The sequence below is a fragment of the Urocampus carinirostris genome, chromosome 17, assembly GCF_059441175.1.
Source record: "Urocampus carinirostris isolate Australia breed hairy pipefish chromosome 17, RoL_Ucar_1.0, whole genome shotgun sequence".
Classification (NCBI taxonomy): Eukaryota; Metazoa; Chordata; class Actinopteri; order Syngnathiformes; family Syngnathidae; genus Urocampus; species Urocampus carinirostris.
This window is the reverse complement of record NC_142365.1, coordinates 23,940,116-23,957,699: the sequence shown is the minus strand read 5'-3', so window position 1 is coordinate 23,957,699 and position 17,584 is coordinate 23,940,116. Positions and strand designations below refer to the sequence as shown.

Here is a 17,584-nt window from a genome sequence, read left to right as displayed (position 1 = left end):
ACAAGGACGCAGAATTTTTCCTCAAGGAGATATTTTCCCTTCTGTATATACTTGCATCTAAGCCTCTTTTACAAATATAAAACATATAAACATATAACACATAGATAATGAAATCAGGGGGGTGAATTTTTGTGTACATTTTTGGTTGTTTATCACCATTAGCGAATGGTAGGCAGTGCATAGGGGCGTGGCTTATAAAGAAACAAGGGAAGCAATGGGGCAAACGTGAATGCAGAATTTACGGAAAACGCGGGCTCCTTTTTGGGTATTTTTATTTGTAAAATTATTTTAGCAATACATCACTCCTGGAGAAAAAGTAACGTCTTGGACAGTACCCAGAAATGGAGGAGGAAATCTTGGTTATAAACCCAGAGACAAAATTGATATGGAATATATCTGTCAAATGTTTGTTTCCAAGCTCTCAAAATGGCATAAGTCATGAGATTTGAAGGGTTTACTGCTTCCACAGGTTCGTGTAAACATTTTCTTCCATTTTCTTCTATTTTTTCTTCTATTTCAAAATAATTTTAGGGGGTCAGCTATGATGCGAGTATATAGGGTAATTAGATAGTTTCTTTCAGAATTACGTGCTACTTTTGAGTGTCAGTAATCTGGGGGGTAACAGAATTCCTTTTTAAATGAAGTAACTATATCCACCGTATTTTCCGCACTAAAAGGTGAACCGGATTTTACAGTGCACGCCCATAATGTTGTCTTTTGTCATATATTTGTCATATATAAGGCACACTGGACTTTAAGGCGCAAGGGGTTTAAAGAACAGAAAGAGCTACCGTATTTATATCTGTTGTGATCCGTAATGGCCTGCAAGGCTTCCCTGCCTTTTCATAGGGTTGGGTTATCTGTATCACTGGTGGTTAGTGTCATTGGCGTGACATGGGTTTAATTCCCATTGCAATGTTTGGTGATTTTGGTAAATGGTCTTCATTTATATAGCACTTTTCAAGTCAATGAAGACCTCCCAAAGTATTTTACAATGTGCTTCACACTTACCCATTCACACACACACACTCACACACCAATAGGGAGTCAGCCATGCAAGGCGCCTACCTGCTTATTGGGGGCATTAGGGATTCAGTGTCTTGCCCAAGGACACTTCGGCATATAAAACGGAGGAATCGAACCTGCAACCTCTTGATCCCAAGACGAGCGCTCTACCTCCTGAGTTAAAGCCGCCCAACCGTAGGCGGTGTTTTTCGATTGACTAATCATTGCACAAATAAACTATTTTATAACTGTAAAAACTTAGTAGCGTAACTGTAACTGCAGTAGCGTCCACATTTAAATACTGTATTTATTTCCAATCGTATCCACCATGTTTTACGTCGTATAATGCCCACTGGGTTATAATACATACCCTAAAATTTCTGGCAAATTTGGGGTTTTTAGGTGCGCCTTGGCGGCACGGCTGTTGGGTGGTTAGTGTGCCCCCGGCAAAGTTCTGAGGTTATGGGTTCAATCCAGCTACCAGCCTTCCTTTGCGGGGTTTGCATGTTTTCCGTGTGCTTGCGTGGGTCAAGTCCAGTCAAGTCAAGTCATGTGTATTTACATAGCCCTTAATCACAAAGAGTCTCAAAGGGCTGCACAGATCAAAGACTATTGCAAACTATTATTACAGACTATCATGACACCATTCCCTGATATTGTCAACATACAATATAGGTTATTCATATGCTATAGAATAGAAGTGTGTTTTAAGCTTAGATTTAAACATTTCCACTGAGATTGCAGATTGGATCTCAGGCGGAAGAGGATTCCACAGCACCGGTGCCCGTATGGAGAACGCTCCCGATCTCTTCTTGGCTCTTGGGATCACTAGTAGACCAGCATTTTCAGAGCTTTCCACATTCCGAAATAAAACCATGCATATCAGGTTTATTGGCTGGTCCAAATTGTCCCTAGGTGTGACTGAGCGAATGAGTTGTTTGCCTCTGTGTGCCCCGCGACTGGCTGGCAACCAGTTCAGGGTGTCCTGCCCAATGCCTGAAGATGGCTGGGATGGGTTCCAGCACCCCTGTAACCCTGCCAAGGATAAGCGGTGCGGATAAATGATGGATAATATGATAGTATAATGTGCTTTTTATTCTTTCATTTCATGCATAATACGTTATTATCGGTTGTATATCGGATAAAGCCACCACAAAATCTGAAGAGCCGTTTGGAGGTGAGCTGAAAGAGCTGGTGTTGTCGAGATGTCCTTCCCTACCGATGCCAAGTGCACATGCAGCTGATTGCGATTTACTACGGTGAATTCTTACATTTTACGTTTTGATTTAGTTTTGTTTGACTCTATCACTGCTTCAAAATACTGTTTGCTGACGTAGCTTCTAAGCCTGCCGTGTATTTCTGTGGTAGCTTTTTAGCATGATGTTTGTTGACTATGGTAATCACACACTGTATGTATGCATACCAAGCCTCGTTATACGTCATGAGTAAAAGTTCTGTTTGCAATAATTCTGTGTTTCGGTGTAGCTAGTTTAACTTGATGAGATAGAAAACAAAATTCGCTGTCAGATTAGTTTACCATAGGACGTCTCCACACGGTAGGACCTTCCGGCATCACACCAGTTCTCTAAAAAGAACGGAATTCCCATTGCAATAACATAAAATGTAAAGGTTTTCCCCATATTTTATATGTTTTTTTATCACTTTATCATTTTGAACACGCCTCCCAGAAACGCCCTCCTGGGCACTAAGGGACACACACACCCAAGACAAGCCCCTAGGCATGCCGCCGAACCCCCCCTAGACTGTCTTCCCACAGGAGTCTCACAAAATCTTATGGGAAACGCTGACCCGGATTTCCCAGATGTAGAGACTATCAATAGAAGGAATCTGCAAATCATTTATTCAAGCGCAAAAAAGAACAGAAATTGGGTCTTTTTTTATCTTAACCCAATTCAATAAAGTATTAGGAGATTTAACTCACTGGTGGCATGCAATGTCAGGTTAAGTGGACGGTCCAAATTGTCCCTAGGTGTAAATGAGAGAGTGAGTTGTCTGTCTCTGTGTTCCCTGTAACTGTCTGGCAACCAGTTCAGGGCGTCCACTGCCCACCACCCGAAGATAGCTGGGGTGGGCTCCAGCACCCCCGTGACCCTACTGAGGATAAGCGGTGTCGTTAATGGTTGGTGGGATAACTGTGCCTTACCTGTATATTCCCGGAAAATACAGTTTTTTAGTAAGGCACCCAACACTGTTTGTTTAAACATGCATTGTTTTTGTTTAATATGTTCTATGTTTTAAAAGAATAATAATTTCCGTAACAATGAAAGGAAGTAAGCCAAATACGTATTTGGTTAAATCAAATGCTGAAAGTTTACATTGAAAAAGCTGGCAGCAAAGTGGAGCACATTAATAGAAAAGCATGCAAAAAAGCATGAAAAATAGCAGTCCGGCAGTGGAAGCGAGATATGTATCTGCCGCGACTGAAGCAGAACAGCAGCGGCAAGGAAGGAAGGAGGCCTCTTGATGTGCCGAGGGCTTTTCTCTCACCACGCTGTGCTGCTGCGATTGCCCGCCATTGTTTCCAACATCGCCATCCACCCGATGTTTCAAAACTATAGATTGTCATTTTTCTTTGAATTAATTGGATTTTTTATATGAATATATATATTTATATAATGTTGGAGACCAGTCGTTAACTTCTGGCTTTGCCCTCGGAGATTAAGTTCTTGGGTAGAGCACTTTTCCTTTTCATGTTGTACTTTAGGAAAGATTTATGCAAAGCACCACTTGTGTTGTGTTGAACGGTTGCACTGCAGTGGGGAGTGAGAGGACCTGTATTTATGTTTTCCACATCATTGAAAGACGAGTTAGTTAGAAATTAAAATAAAATCAAGTACCGTATTTAAGACTATAAAACGCACCCAAAAAAAAAATTGGCTAAAAATTTTAAAGCGCATACAACGTTCCAGTGTGCCTCATATACCAAAGGATACGGTGGATACAATTGTAAATGCATATTTACAATTGAAGGCAGAACCGGCCCAAGGCATAAGTGAGCTCGGCGGCCGCTTAGGGCCCCGCAACTACTATGGGGCCCCCACAAGTGGGTAACTTTTTAGGTGCCATTGTCACTTTGTGTGTTCACTCAAAAAGACTTCTACAGAAATACAACAAAAATACTACACAATAACGACAAAACTAAATATCAAATATAGTGCTTAAAAACAGGGACCTCATATATTATTTTGCTTTCATTCTGAAAATAAAAAAATATAGAACTTTTACAAAAATAGTACAGTAGTAATACTTTATTACGAAATACTACTACAGAATTAATCACTCCAAAATACCACAAAGAGACAACTGAATATTACAAAAATACTAAAGAAATATGACAAAAATACAATGATGGAAATACGACAAAAAATCAACAAAAATACTCCTAAAATACTGCTTTGGAAATACATTAATTATGCTTTAACTGAAATACTTAAAAAAAACAATACATAATACTTTAATATAAAATACTACTAGAGAAATATTACTACAAAATTACTACTACTAGACTCAAATTCTCCTATGGAAATATCACGAAAATACTACAAAATTAAAACTAAAGTAACACTATTACAAAATACTGCAGATATACAACAAAGAATCTAATATGGAAATACAGAGATAGTACAAAAATACTACAAAAATACTAAAGTAATACTACAAAATTACCACAATCATAAAACTACTATAATAATAAAAATACTACAAAAATACTAGAGATATACAACAAAAAACCTACTTTCGAAGAACAACAAAAGTACCAAGGAAATACTAAAACAATTTTAACATGGAAATAATACATAAAAAATACTTCCAAAACAATACGAAAGTAATAAAAAAATAAAACTACCCAACACTAAAAAATTATACTCCGACTTCAGAAATACTAAAAAAAAAACTAAAAAAACTTAAGTAATATTTCAAAACTAAATAACAAATAAAGTGCTTAAAACAGGGAGCTAATATATTAATTTGCCGTAATTGTGGTCATTTCAAAACCAATTTGATGAAACTGATGCATTTAAAAAGAAGTATAACACGTCACATGCGCCCCCTGATTCCAAATAGTTGCCCATCCTGGAGTAGAACATGGAATGAGTTCTAGTAGGTATAGAAACTATCAAGTAATAGGGTGCCCCAAATCTAATTTTGCTTAGGGCCCCATGAAGGCTTGGGACGGCCCTGATTAAAGGATACTGTGTACGGTAACTTTAATGCACAGGTGTCAAACAGGTGGCCCGCGGGCCAAATCAGGCCCGCTAAGTGATTGAATCCGGCCCGCGGGACAAAACACAGAGAAGCGCAAGAGAAAAACAAGCTGCAGGTTGAAATATGTCAACTTGATGTTGCCAAAGCAAGGAGCCTCGAACAAAGACACTGTACTTGTATTTCTTTCTCTCTCTCTCACTCTCTCTTTTCCACCCTTTTCCTCGCACTCTCTGTCTCTGTCACTTTCACTCTCTCTCTCTCTCTCTCTCTCTCTCTCTCTCTCTCTCTCTCTCTCTCTCTCTCTCTCTCTCTCTCTCTCTCTCTCTCTCTCTCTCTCTCTCTCTCTCTCTCTCTCTTTCTTTCTTTTCCACCCTTTTTCTCCCACTCTGTCTCTTTCACTCTCTGTGTCTCTATTTTTCTCTTCCTTTGTTGCTCTTTGTCTCTTTCTCTCTCTGTGTCTTTTAACCTCTTTTGCTCTAACCCCCTTTTTTCCTTTTCTCTCTTTTCTCTTTCTCTCTTCATACCCTTCGCGCTTTCTTTTCTCTTATCTCTCCCTCTGTCTTTCTATTTCCCTTTGGATTTCCTCTCCCTTTCTTTCCCCCCCTCTCACGACTTTTTATCTTTTGTTTCTCACGCTCTCTCCCTCCCTCTCTTTTTCTTTCTTTGTCCCGCCCTCTCTATTTTTCCTTCCCTATTTCTCTTATGTCTTTACCTCTCTTTTCCTTTCTCCTTAATCTACTAGTCCGGCCCCCGACAGAATGTTTGTTCTATCGTGTGGCCCCCAAGTTAAAATGAGTTTGACACCCTTGCTTTAATGCCTTTGCGAAACATATACTGTACAGTGTTTTTTTGAGTGCCCTCTTGAGGTCAACAAGTTAATTCTTTGTTGCTAAAAGGAACCAAAAGACTTAGTACTTTTGGAAGGCAGCTCAAAAACCAATTTTCGAACCTTCATTGCAAATCTTTTGCTGTTGCTAAGGGCAATAAACGTCCTACTAGTATGATACGTATTGTGATTACTTGAATGAAGATTTTCGTTTATGGTAATGTTTTGTACAAAATTACATATTCTTTTTTGAATTGTTGTTAAGTGATACTGCAGTTGATAGATGTAATGCAGGGGTGTCAAAGTCAAATGGACGGAGGGCCAAATAAAACATTTGGCTACAAGCCGAGGGCCGGACTGTCCAATCTTTACTGAAACCAAGATTTAACCTACTGAAAACACAACAAATATATTACAATATGATTGTATAAATAAAGCAATATTTTCTTATGACTCTGTCAGTCATTTTTAATTTCAGCAGGCACAAAATACAAATGTCCTTTATATAAAAAACTCATAACATATCTCATAACAACAACTCATAACCATTTTCTATCATTCAATCATCTGAAATTATTAAAAAAAAATATTGCCTCGAAATACAATAAAATAAAGTGCAAAAATCTCTTGTTACTTAAAACCAATAGCAATCAACACACTGGACCTCATCTGTCCTGCTCAAATGTACATTGACTTTCCTTTCTGTGCTTTCTCTGGGTTAGTGTGAAAAAAAGGAATTACTGATTAACAAATAATAACAATCAAAAGTCATTTTCTCTGCTAAATAGGAGACAATTTTATCAAAAGACTGTTGTCCACATCAAGATCTATTTTCCATGAAAAGCCGAAAAACAAGAAACACTCCCAGGACAGAGTCGGCAAAAACAACATAGTCAACATAGACAATAAAGCTTTAAAATTCCCGAGGGGAACAACAAAAAACAAGACCTTCTTTATGTGCATATTTAACTTTTAAACTTGAACGGAGTAAAAACTTCAAATGTGTAATTGCACAGGAAACATTACTGTATTATTACTGTATTTACATACATTTATATACAGTACTGTATTACTACAACTCTACATTACTTGTTTGAGGCGTGTGTTTTGTTTCATGATGCCGTCTAATATTATACTCTTTCATCACCGCCACACTTTCTCCACATAGCAGACACACAGGTTTTCCAGCTACCTCTGTGAACATGTACTCCAACTCCCACCTTGTTTGAAAGCCCCGGTTTTCAGTGTCCACCTTCCGTTTAGCCATTGTTGATGGGTATCTGTGGGCTAATTTTTGCTGTTATGCTAATGACTGCTGCTGATCGACTGCTGAATAAATCAAACCGCCTCCCGCTTTGCTCCCGCTCGGCGCGTCCCCGTTGCATTGTGGGAAATGTAGTATTCATGCGTACTGCGGGCTGCTGGCTTGCAGCGGCCTGCGGGCCGGATCTAATAATATATTGATATCGTCACGCGGGCCAGGTAAAACCCTCTCGCGGGCCTAATGTGGCCCGCGGGCCGTGACTCTGACATATGTGATGTAATGCCTTGAGCTTAAAAGTTGATTTTAAGGTTCTATTGGTAGTATACAAAATCATACATGGACTTACTCCCTCATGCTAGGTCCTTAGCTTGGCCTTGATGCTAGGTCCTTAGCTTGGCAGCAAGGCTTTGATGCTATGTCCTTAGCTTGGCCTGATGCTAAGTCCTTAGCTTGGCCATCTTGGCCTTTTGATTTTTGCATTCCGGAGATGGAATATGAGCTTGCTCTGTCCACTCCACGCATCGGCCCTGTATTGCAGTACCTCCGGGAACGGTGCATTCGCAATGATCGCAACAAGGCTTTAGGGCTAGGACCTTAGCTTAGCCTTTTGGCTGAGAGTAAGAGTCCCGGCTCCTAGGCTTTGTAGCATATTATGAACTGACCGATAACGGATAATGGATAATGAATAACGAAGATAGAACAATAACCCTTAAAAACCCCAAAAACCCCTCATATCTTTTCAGATTTAATTCCCCCCCTATGTTTCACTCTGAAAATGCTGGTCTACTAGTGATCCCAAGAGCTAAGAAGAGATCGTTCTCCATTCAGGCTCTGGTGCTTTGGAATGCTTTGCCTCTGGAGATAAGATCTGCAACCTCAGCGGAAGTTTTCAAATCTATGCTTATAGCTTTTATAGCTTATGAATGACCTATAGTTCACATTGACAATATCTGTGTATTATTTGTTTTTGCAACATCCGTTGCAGCCTGGTCCTTGTGGAAGTTTTTTTCTTGCCCTCTTGTAGGTTTTAGATCAGGGGATGGTCTAATAATTTGTCTGTAGTTTGCAATAATCTGTGGTCTGTGCAGCCCTTTGAGACTTCTTTCGATAAAGGACCATACAAACAATCACGACTTGACTTGACTTGAGAAATAAATAGATTGGTCTTCGAGTTAGGGATCCTAACCCTAACATCTAACCCTAACATCTCGCCCTAACACTCTCGTCCCAACCCTAACCTCAACCCCTAACCATAACCATAGTTAGAAGTTTATGTCTAGTTATACAAAAAAGTACAAATAAAAATGGCCAACAGCATTAGCTGAAATATTCCCAGTCACCAAATCCAAAGTGACTTGAACTCAAAATGTGGCTGGAAGAAAAGAAGAGGTCAGGTCACAAAATTAAAAAAAAAAAAAAAAACAGGCAAAAGCAACACTCTTTGGTGCTTGTTGGCAGGGAGTTGGACAGCATTTGATTGTGATTTATTCAAGCATATGGGTTCTACAGCCTAGAGTTACACGCACACACAAAAGACCCAAAGTATGTAACCCAGGGGTATCAAACTTAATTGACTTGGAGGATCTGGGTGAGATTGGGCGTAATCTCATTTAACACAAAAAATGATAAAAATGTCCTACCACTCGATGAAGATTTCTGATAAAAATAAACTAATCAAGGAGTAAGAATAAATCTAAAATGTGTGTGGGATAGGAAAACTAAACAGAAAATTTGAAAGAAAAAAAAAGAAAAACAGAAGAAAAAATTAAATCACAACAAAAAAGGGAAAAAACAGAAAAAAGAAGGGAAAAAAGAAGAAAATCACAGGAAAAAAAGGAATGGAAATGAAAAAAAAGAGAAAACGAGACAGATGACGAAACTGTTAAAACATAAAAAACATAAAATAGATAATCAAAGAAAGAACGAAAAAATATGAAAAAGGCATAGAAAAAAAGTATATAAAAGAAAAAAAAGAAGCAAGAAAAAGGAAGCAAAGACAGATGGCATGGGAAAAAACAAAAGGAAAAAGACAAAATAGATAAGTAAAGAAAATTTTTAATGAGAATATTTGGTATTGGAGTAATCCAAAAGTAATGAAAAGTATTCTAGTTACATTACTTCAAAATTATAGTATTTGGATGATGTCACTGATTACAGTTTTCAACAGGTAACTAGTAACTGTATCGGATTCAATTTTTGAAGTAGTCCCAATCATGTGGGAATGATTTTTTTTCTACAACTTGACTACCAGCTCAGTAGCCTAGATGGTAGTGTGCCCGCTTTGAGACTGGGAGGTCGCTGGTTCGCGCCTCGGCCGAGTCATACCTAATTGGTATAATGGCGGCGCCCTCTGTTGGCTGCGGCTGCATCGGCTCGCTACAACGGGTCAGGTGTATCGACATTTCGTTCTGTGTACATTGTTACAAAGAATGACAATACAAAGGAAATTATTATTATTATTATTATTAATACAAACTGTTCCTTTGAACTTTCGTATTAAGGCAGGGGCCTCATACTATCATCATGATCCCCAAACAAGCGAATTTGAGACCCCCGACGTAACCCAATTCAACAAGTAGCCCTTTTAAGGGCTCTGAGAAAAAAAAGCAAATGTCAACGTGAGTTTAGAGCCAGCAAGTGGGTCAGTATGTTTGTCTCAACTTGAAGAAGAGCTCAGGAAATGACTCATCAGTCCTTGTTTTTCAGGTTCGGCACATAGAAAAAATCCTGGAAATTACTTGTCTCAAAGTCATGGCCCCGGGGCCAAATGTGGACCCCCACATCATACAATGTCACCCGCATGAGCTTAAAACAGGTCTCAAACATGGTGTCCGTGGGCACCGGGTAGCCGGTCAGAACAGAGAACAACCCAAAAAAGCAGCAATGTAACAAAATAAAAATACTGTAAAACAAGTTAAACTAGAGTACTTAAATACTTTCCTTGTTTCAGTTGCCATAGTGACAACGGGTTTTCTTTCAGGAACAGCAACATGTTTACATTTTTGGTTGCAGCCCTTTGCTCTTTGCAGGGTGAGTTTTTTTTGTCAAGTGTTTAAATAAATGTGTGGTGTTGCCACTGTAGCAGACCTCTTTGTCTGTATTTGGAGAAAAAAAAGTCCACACCAAGCTGCACTTCCTGTTTGCCATGGTTATTTTTAGCTCATTTTAGGTGTCAAGGATTTGTCCCTCGTTTTTGCCTGGCTGGATGATTGTAGCTCCAGGCAGGGTTGCTGAAAGTGTGCCTGTCAGTCACACACCCATCTTAAACTTGGATGTTATTAATTAATGGACTAATTAATGGATTAATGGATAACGGACTTCCTCTCAAACCGCCCACAGTCCGTGAAACTCGGTAACCACGTCTCTCCCACCCTAACACTGAACACTGGCTCCCCCCAAGGTTGTGCACTGAGCCCCCTGCTTTTTACCCTCTACACCTCCGACTGCTCACCGACCCACCCCACAAACACAATCATTAAGTTCACCGACGATACCACCTTGATCAGCCTCATCTCTGAAGGGGATGAGGCGGCGTACAGGGATGAGGTGAAGTCACTGTCAACGTAGTGTTGGGAAAACCACCTCATACTGAACACCACAAAACAAAAGAACTGATACTGGACTTCAGAAGGAATGTCAGGAATCCAGCACCACTCATCATAAAATGAGACTGTGTAGAGAGAGTCCACTCCTTCAAATTTGTGGGTGTGCACATCCCCGACGACCTCTCCCGGTCTGCAAACACCAGAGCGGTGGTAGGGAAGGCCCAGCAGCGACTGCATTTCCTGAGAGTGCTCAGGGAAAATCATCTAAAACAGCAGCTGCAGGTGTCCTTCTACAAAGCCACAGTGGAGAGCATTCTAACGTACTGCATTACGGTGTGGTATGCTGGGTGCACAGCAGCAGACAAGAAACGCTCCAGAGGGTCATCGAAACAGCCCAGAAAATCGTCTGTTGCTCTCTGCCCAGTCTGGAGGACGTTGCCTGCTCTCGCTACCTCAGCAAAGCAGAAAACATCATCAAGGACTTTTCTCACCCCGGCCACCACCTCTTCGACCTGCTGCCTTCCGGCAAGCGCTACAGGTCACACAAAACAAAAACTAACAGACTCAGAAACAGTTTCTTCCCCAGAGCCATTACCACCCTAAACAGACATCGCCCAAAAAAATGAAAAACTCTTGCAAAAACACTACCTCATACGAACGTAAAATGGTACTCATGTCTATGTTTCTTGCACATGTTGACTGCACTATGTTTACTGCTCACCTTGCACAATGTTAACTATTTTTTGCACTATGATGACTATTTTTGCACCAAATGCATATTGCACAAACCCTTACGATACCAAACTGTATGTAACATCCTACATGCCGACATTTCTTGTGTAAATATTGTGTAAATTGTAACTATAACCTTATCCGCCTTGTTTTATAACTTGATCTTCTCTGTTCCTTTATCTTGTTGTTTTTTTTTTTACCTCACTGTGAATGTGTGGAACTGGGGTGTCATGCCCAATTTTGTCGTCACAATATGTTAACCCATTTTGTAACAATGACAATAAAGGTATATTCCATTCTATTCTATTCTATTGTATTCAATTCTATTCTATTAATGTTATTAATCCAACCCAATTACTTGCTCAGTATCAATAATATAAATATTTGGATTGATCCGCTCACTCCTACTTCATGCCAATCAGTAACAAAAAGTAACCTCAAACTTTAGAAGAATAGACTTTCCCTGACTTGCAGGCACCTTAAATACATTGTTAATGTGGGCGGGACAACAAATAGTAGTGTTATTATTATTTTTGTAAATATGATTATCAAATATCAACTAACTAGCACCACTAGTAGCAAATTTACAGTTTGTAGTAGGCATTGGTAGCAAACACTTAGCATTTCCCCGGCACTTATGCTATTTACACTTACTGAGGCATTTGACATTCATGTAAATCCAAACCAGATCGCCACGATTACTTAAAAGATACGAAATAGGGACCGCGAACACGGACATACCTAATTATGTCCTTGGTCCAGTTACTTACTTTAACGGATTACAGCCACTTAAAAAGGCTTGTTTCCTCTACAGGGAGTGCAGAATTATTAGGCAAGTTGTATTTTTGAGGATTAATTTTATTATTGAACAACAACCATGTTCTTAATGAACCCAAAAGTCTCATTAATATCAAAGCTGAATATTTTGGAAGTTGGAGTGGGGCTTTTTTAGTTTTAGCTATTTTAGGAGGATATCTGTGTGTGCAGGTGACTATTACTGTGCATAATTATTAGGCAACTTAACAAAAAACAAATGTATACCCATTTCAATTATTTATTTTCATCAGGGAAACCAATATAACAGCTCAACATTCACAAATATACATTTCTGACATTCAAAAACAAAACAAAAACAAATCAGTGACCAATATAGCCACCTTTCTTTGCAAGGACACTCAAAAGCCTGCCATCCATGGATTCTGTCAGTGCTTTGATCTGTTCACGATCAACATTGCGTGCAGCAGCAACCACAGCCTCCCAGACACTGTTCAGAGAGGTGTACTGTTTTCCCTCCTTGTAAATCTCACATTTGATGAGGGACCACAGGTTCTCTATGGGGTTCAGATCAGGTGAACAAGGAGCCCATGTCATTAGTTTTTCTTCTTTTAGACCCTTTCTTGCCAGCCACGCTGTGGAGTACTTGGATGCGTGTGATGGAGCGTTGTCCTGCATGAAAATCATGTTTTTCTTGAAGGATGCGGACTTCTTCCTGTACCACTGCTTGAAGAAGGTGTCTTCCAGAAACTGGCAGTAGGACTGGGAGTTGAGCTTGAGTCCATCCTCAACCCGAAAAGGCCCCACAAGCTCATCTTTGATGATACCAGCCCATACCATTACCCCACCTCCACCTTGCTGGCGTCTGAGGCGGACTGGAGCTCTCTGCCCTTTACCGATCCAGCCACGGGCCCATCCATCTGGCCCATCAAGACTCACTCTCATTTCATCAGTCCATAAAACCTTAGAAAAATCCGTCTTGAGATCCGTCTTTTCTTGGCCCAGTCTTGACGTTTCAGCTTGTGTGTCTTGTTCAGTGGTGGTCGTTTTTCAGCCTTTCTTACCTTGGCCATGTCTCTGAGTATTGCACACCTTGTGCTTTTGGGCACTCCAGTGATGTTGCAGCTCTGAAATATGGCAAAACTGGTGGCAAATGGCATCTTGGCAGCTGTACGCTTGACTTTTCTCAGTTCACGGGCAGTTATTTTGCGCCTTGGTTTTTCTACACGCTTCTTGCGACCCTGTTGACTATTTTGAATGTAACGCTTGATTGTTCGATGATCACGCTTCAGAAGCTTGGCAATTTTAAGAGTGCTGCATCCCTCTGCAAGATATCTCTCTATTTTTGACTTTTCAGAGCCTGTCAAGTCCCTCTTCTGACCCATTTTGCCAAAGGAAAGGAAGTTGCCTAATAATTATGCCCACCTGATATAGGGTGTTGATGTCATTAGACCACACCCCTTCTCATTACAGAGATGCACATCACCTGATATGCTTAATTGGTAGTAGGCTTTCGAGCCTATACAGCTTGGAGTAAGACAACATGCATAAAGAGGATGATGTGGTCAAAATACTCATTTGCCTAATAATTCTGCACTCCCTGTATAAATTGCAAAAAAAAATTGTGTTCTTTAAAATTGCAATTTGTGCATCATTACACACAACAAAAACAAAACTCAACATCTAAATCTTCTCTCACTCTATTCAAACTTGTAGTGCCACTCACGCTGTTTTAAGTCAACAATGCGCATCCTGTCATGATCCGGTGACACAGGTAGAATTCAATTACATTTAGCAACATTTATAACTTAGATCAGACATTTTGAGGACTACCATAACGTGTATGTGGACCTCGGTATAAATGAGTATGACACCCGTTCCATGGAAAACAAAGATTATTTAAAAATAGAAAGCTATCAGAATTCCAAATCGCCAAATAATCTCATTCATTCTGAATAATGCAAAATAATCCCAAATTCTTAAACATGCAAAATGTGAGGGAATGGTAATTTTTTTGTATGAAATTGGAAGCTATTTCTTCGGTATATTCCAATTATTTTCCAATCTGCATTTTGAAGACAGCATGTCTTGTCTTTGTCATCCCGAGCTGTGACGTCATTGGAGTAACACCAGCACCCTTGCAAGTCAGTTGCCATATTGTTTTACGTGTAGCCCAAGAGGTTATGAGTGTTTTAAGTTTTCGTCATTTTTGTGGAGAATACCTAGTGTTTTAAGTGGATGCAAAATGGTACGACAAATTGGGAGCAGCCAAAAAAGGGGAAAAATCCCCCCAAAACAAAAGGTGGGCAGACCAGAGAACACGCACTGAGCAGCCAGGCTAACCGGGAACCAAGAACGAAATGCGGCAATAGCTAGGACGATGAACGAGAGGCCAGCCGGTAATAAACCAAGAGACACGGCAAATCCTGTGGAAACGCCAGGCTTGCCGGCAAAACAACACACGTTGGGCAGCCAAACAGCGCCAACTAGGAGTAAACAAAAAAGGAGAGCCCTCGGCAGTCCCAATGGTAACGGTGATTTTGCCGAACCAAATCATACCAACTGCGACACACGTGGCAAAAAACATTAACGAAAAGCCAAAATTGCCTGCCTCCAAGCAAAAATGAGATGAGACAATCAGTGTCTTTCAGAGGTCGCCTCACATGTTGTTTTAAGTGAATTTGCCATTTTGAAAGTGTTGCCTTCACAGCTCTACAGTAAACAAGCCAGACCAGTCCACTTTAATTCGTTTTGGAATATCTTTATTGTCAAAACCAAATATTTGTGTTTATCTGTCAATCGGAGGGGGTGGTTAGCGAACGGCCCCACAGTACGGAAGTCCAGGGTTCAAGTCAAGGTATCGCGGCCTCCCTGTGTGGAGTTTGAATGTTCTCCCTGTGCCTGCGTGGGTTTCCTACGGGCACTTTGTTTTTTTCCCACATTCCAAAAATTAGCATGTCGGGTTAATTGGCTGGTCAAAATTGTCCCTAGGTGTGAATGAGCAGGTCAATTGTATTTCTACGTGTGCCCTGCAACTGCCTGGCAAACAGTTCAGAGTGTCCCCTGCCCACTGCCCGACGATAGCTGGGATGGGCTTCAGCGCCCCTGTCGCCCTAGTAAGGAGAAGCGGCGCAGATGATGGTTGGATGGATGGATGTCAATGGCAGCAGAAGTCTTACCCGATAATATAAGCCAAGACCCCCAGCTGGATGAGGCGACACACCACCCCGACTCTCCTGTTCCGGACCAGCACCTGCCGCGGGGTCTCGTACTCAAAGAAGAAGTCGGAAAGGGTGTTGGTGATCTGGCTCTTCATTTTCAGGTGGCCAATCTGCCCACCGGGGAGACGGTTCTCCGCAAAGTCCTCGCTTTCCCAGAAGCGGCGGCCAAGGTCTTCTGCCTCCTCTCTTCTCACCAAGAATGTCTGATGCGCTTCAAGAGAAGTCTTGACTTCCTCCCTCGCTCTCTTTCGCCCTCCCTCTCTGCCTTTCTTTTGCTCCTCCAGAATTGTGGATCTTCGCAGTCTTTATCTCTTATTGTGTCTATGTCACGCATTCAGTTTTGTTTTGAGAGGCTTCACTTTTTTTTGCCTCAATGTTTGAATAGTTTCTGACACACTCAGCCCCCACTCTGAGAAGCCTTTGCTCCCTTTAAGCAATCAACCTTATCGTTATCCCCTCGACACGTACTTCCTGCATGTGAAGAAGAGATAGATGCCACAAACTAAAGGCAAATACGGTTGCTTGTTTGCCTGTGTCACTATTTGCAGACATTAAGCTGACATTATTATCGTTATTTTGCGCGGAGGCGTGCTGACACGCGACAAATTACTCTCCCACCCTTCCTCGGGGCACTTTGCATTTATAAATCGCATTAAAAGCAAGATAAAGAACAAATTAGAGTTTTGTTTGGTGTTTCTTACTTGTTTACAGTTAAATTTGTAAAGCCGTATCATCCAGTTTGCCTTTGCCAAGTTGTATACAGTCTGTACTGCACAAAAAAATGTTTCGAAGGCAAGAGCTACTGAATAAAAGCAAAGCTAATGTCATGTACTCTTCAATGGACAAATACAGTCAGATTACCTGAATAAGTTAAAAGTATGTTGCAGTGGTGTCAGAGTCGAAAGGATTTAACAGCACAATAAAAATAAGCTGATCGAATGTTGAAAATGTTTTAAAATGACACATAGTCTGGTAACCCTAACTGAATACACTGAAGAGCTTACGTGTACAACCCCGAGCAGAAAGTATGGAATCATTAGTCTTGGACGAGCCATAACTCAGACATTTTATCCTGTAGAACAAACTCAGATAAAAGGCATGAAAAAATAATAAAGTTTTCAAAAGTGCAACTCCAGAAACACTAAAATAAATGAATAAAAAAAACTTTGTGGAGGTCAGTGTCAGGAACCAGGAACGGAGACGGGAACCCAATTGCGTTAGTTTCTCAGTTTTATTTGAAAAACAGACGTAAGCTGGCACCCACGATCCAGTGATCGTTGGTTGTGGGGAGCAGGTCGCTCGGGACGCGGAAGTGGCACTTTTCTGGCGAGCGATAGCGGTGTCGAAGAGGGAAAAGCAGGTCGGGTTACCGGGGCGCAAGAGCAGAGACGTGATCAAAAGGAAACAGGTCGAAGCCGGGAAACGTACGGGAGTCAAAAACAGGGAGTCAGGTTTGGAAGGCTTGCCTTAGCGGGAGCTGAAGGTTCGCAATGATCGCACGCCGGTAACAGAGAGTCGTGGGGTTTTAAAAGTGGCAAAGAGCCAATCAGCAACCAGAGCTGTTGGCGCCACTGGGGCAGCCGCAGGTGCCCCGAATCAGTAATCATGACAGGTCAGTAAATGCTTCTTTTATAGACCAAGCACAGAGAAAAAAAATATAGAATCCCTCCATTTGAGTAAAATAAAAACTGGAATCTGAAAAACAGACAAAGACATAACAATCAAAACATATTACTAGTATTTGGTTGTACCACCGGGCAGCACGGCGGCGAATGGATTAGCGCGTGTGCGGCACAGTTCTGAGGTCATGAGATCGAACCTCCTGTGTGGAGTTTGCATGTTCTCCCCGTGCTAGCATGGGTTTCCTCCCACAGTCCAAAGACATGCATGTTAGGTTAATTGGCCGGTCCAAATTGTCCCTAGGTGTGAGCGAGTGAGTTGTCTGTCTCTGTGTGCCCTGCGACTGGCCGGCAACCAGTTCAGGGTGTCT

General features: G+C 41.0%; 1 protein-coding gene and 1 pseudogene across 2 annotated transcripts in view; one reads left to right on the top strand and one right to left on the bottom strand.

The window, feature by feature from the left end:
- The window catches only part of p2rx1 (purinergic receptor P2X, ligand-gated ion channel, 1), a 45,249-nt gene extending 29,228 nt beyond the window's left edge, over positions 1–16,021 (bottom strand). Inside the window, exon 1 of one of the 2 annotated variants that reach the window (XM_088321409.1) lies at positions 15,553–16,021. In XM_088321409.1, coding sequence (XP_088177535.1) covers positions 15,553–15,689 — 137 coding nt within the window. In that variant the 5' untranslated portion in view covers positions 15,690–16,021. The remainder of the gene's footprint in view (positions 1–15,552) is intronic. The other variant, XM_088321408.1, reaches the window with a different exon arrangement.
- LOC148349585 (U2 spliceosomal RNA) lies at positions 7,740–7,885 on the top strand (annotated as a pseudogene).
- Positions 16,022–17,584: the final 1,563 nt, after the last annotated feature.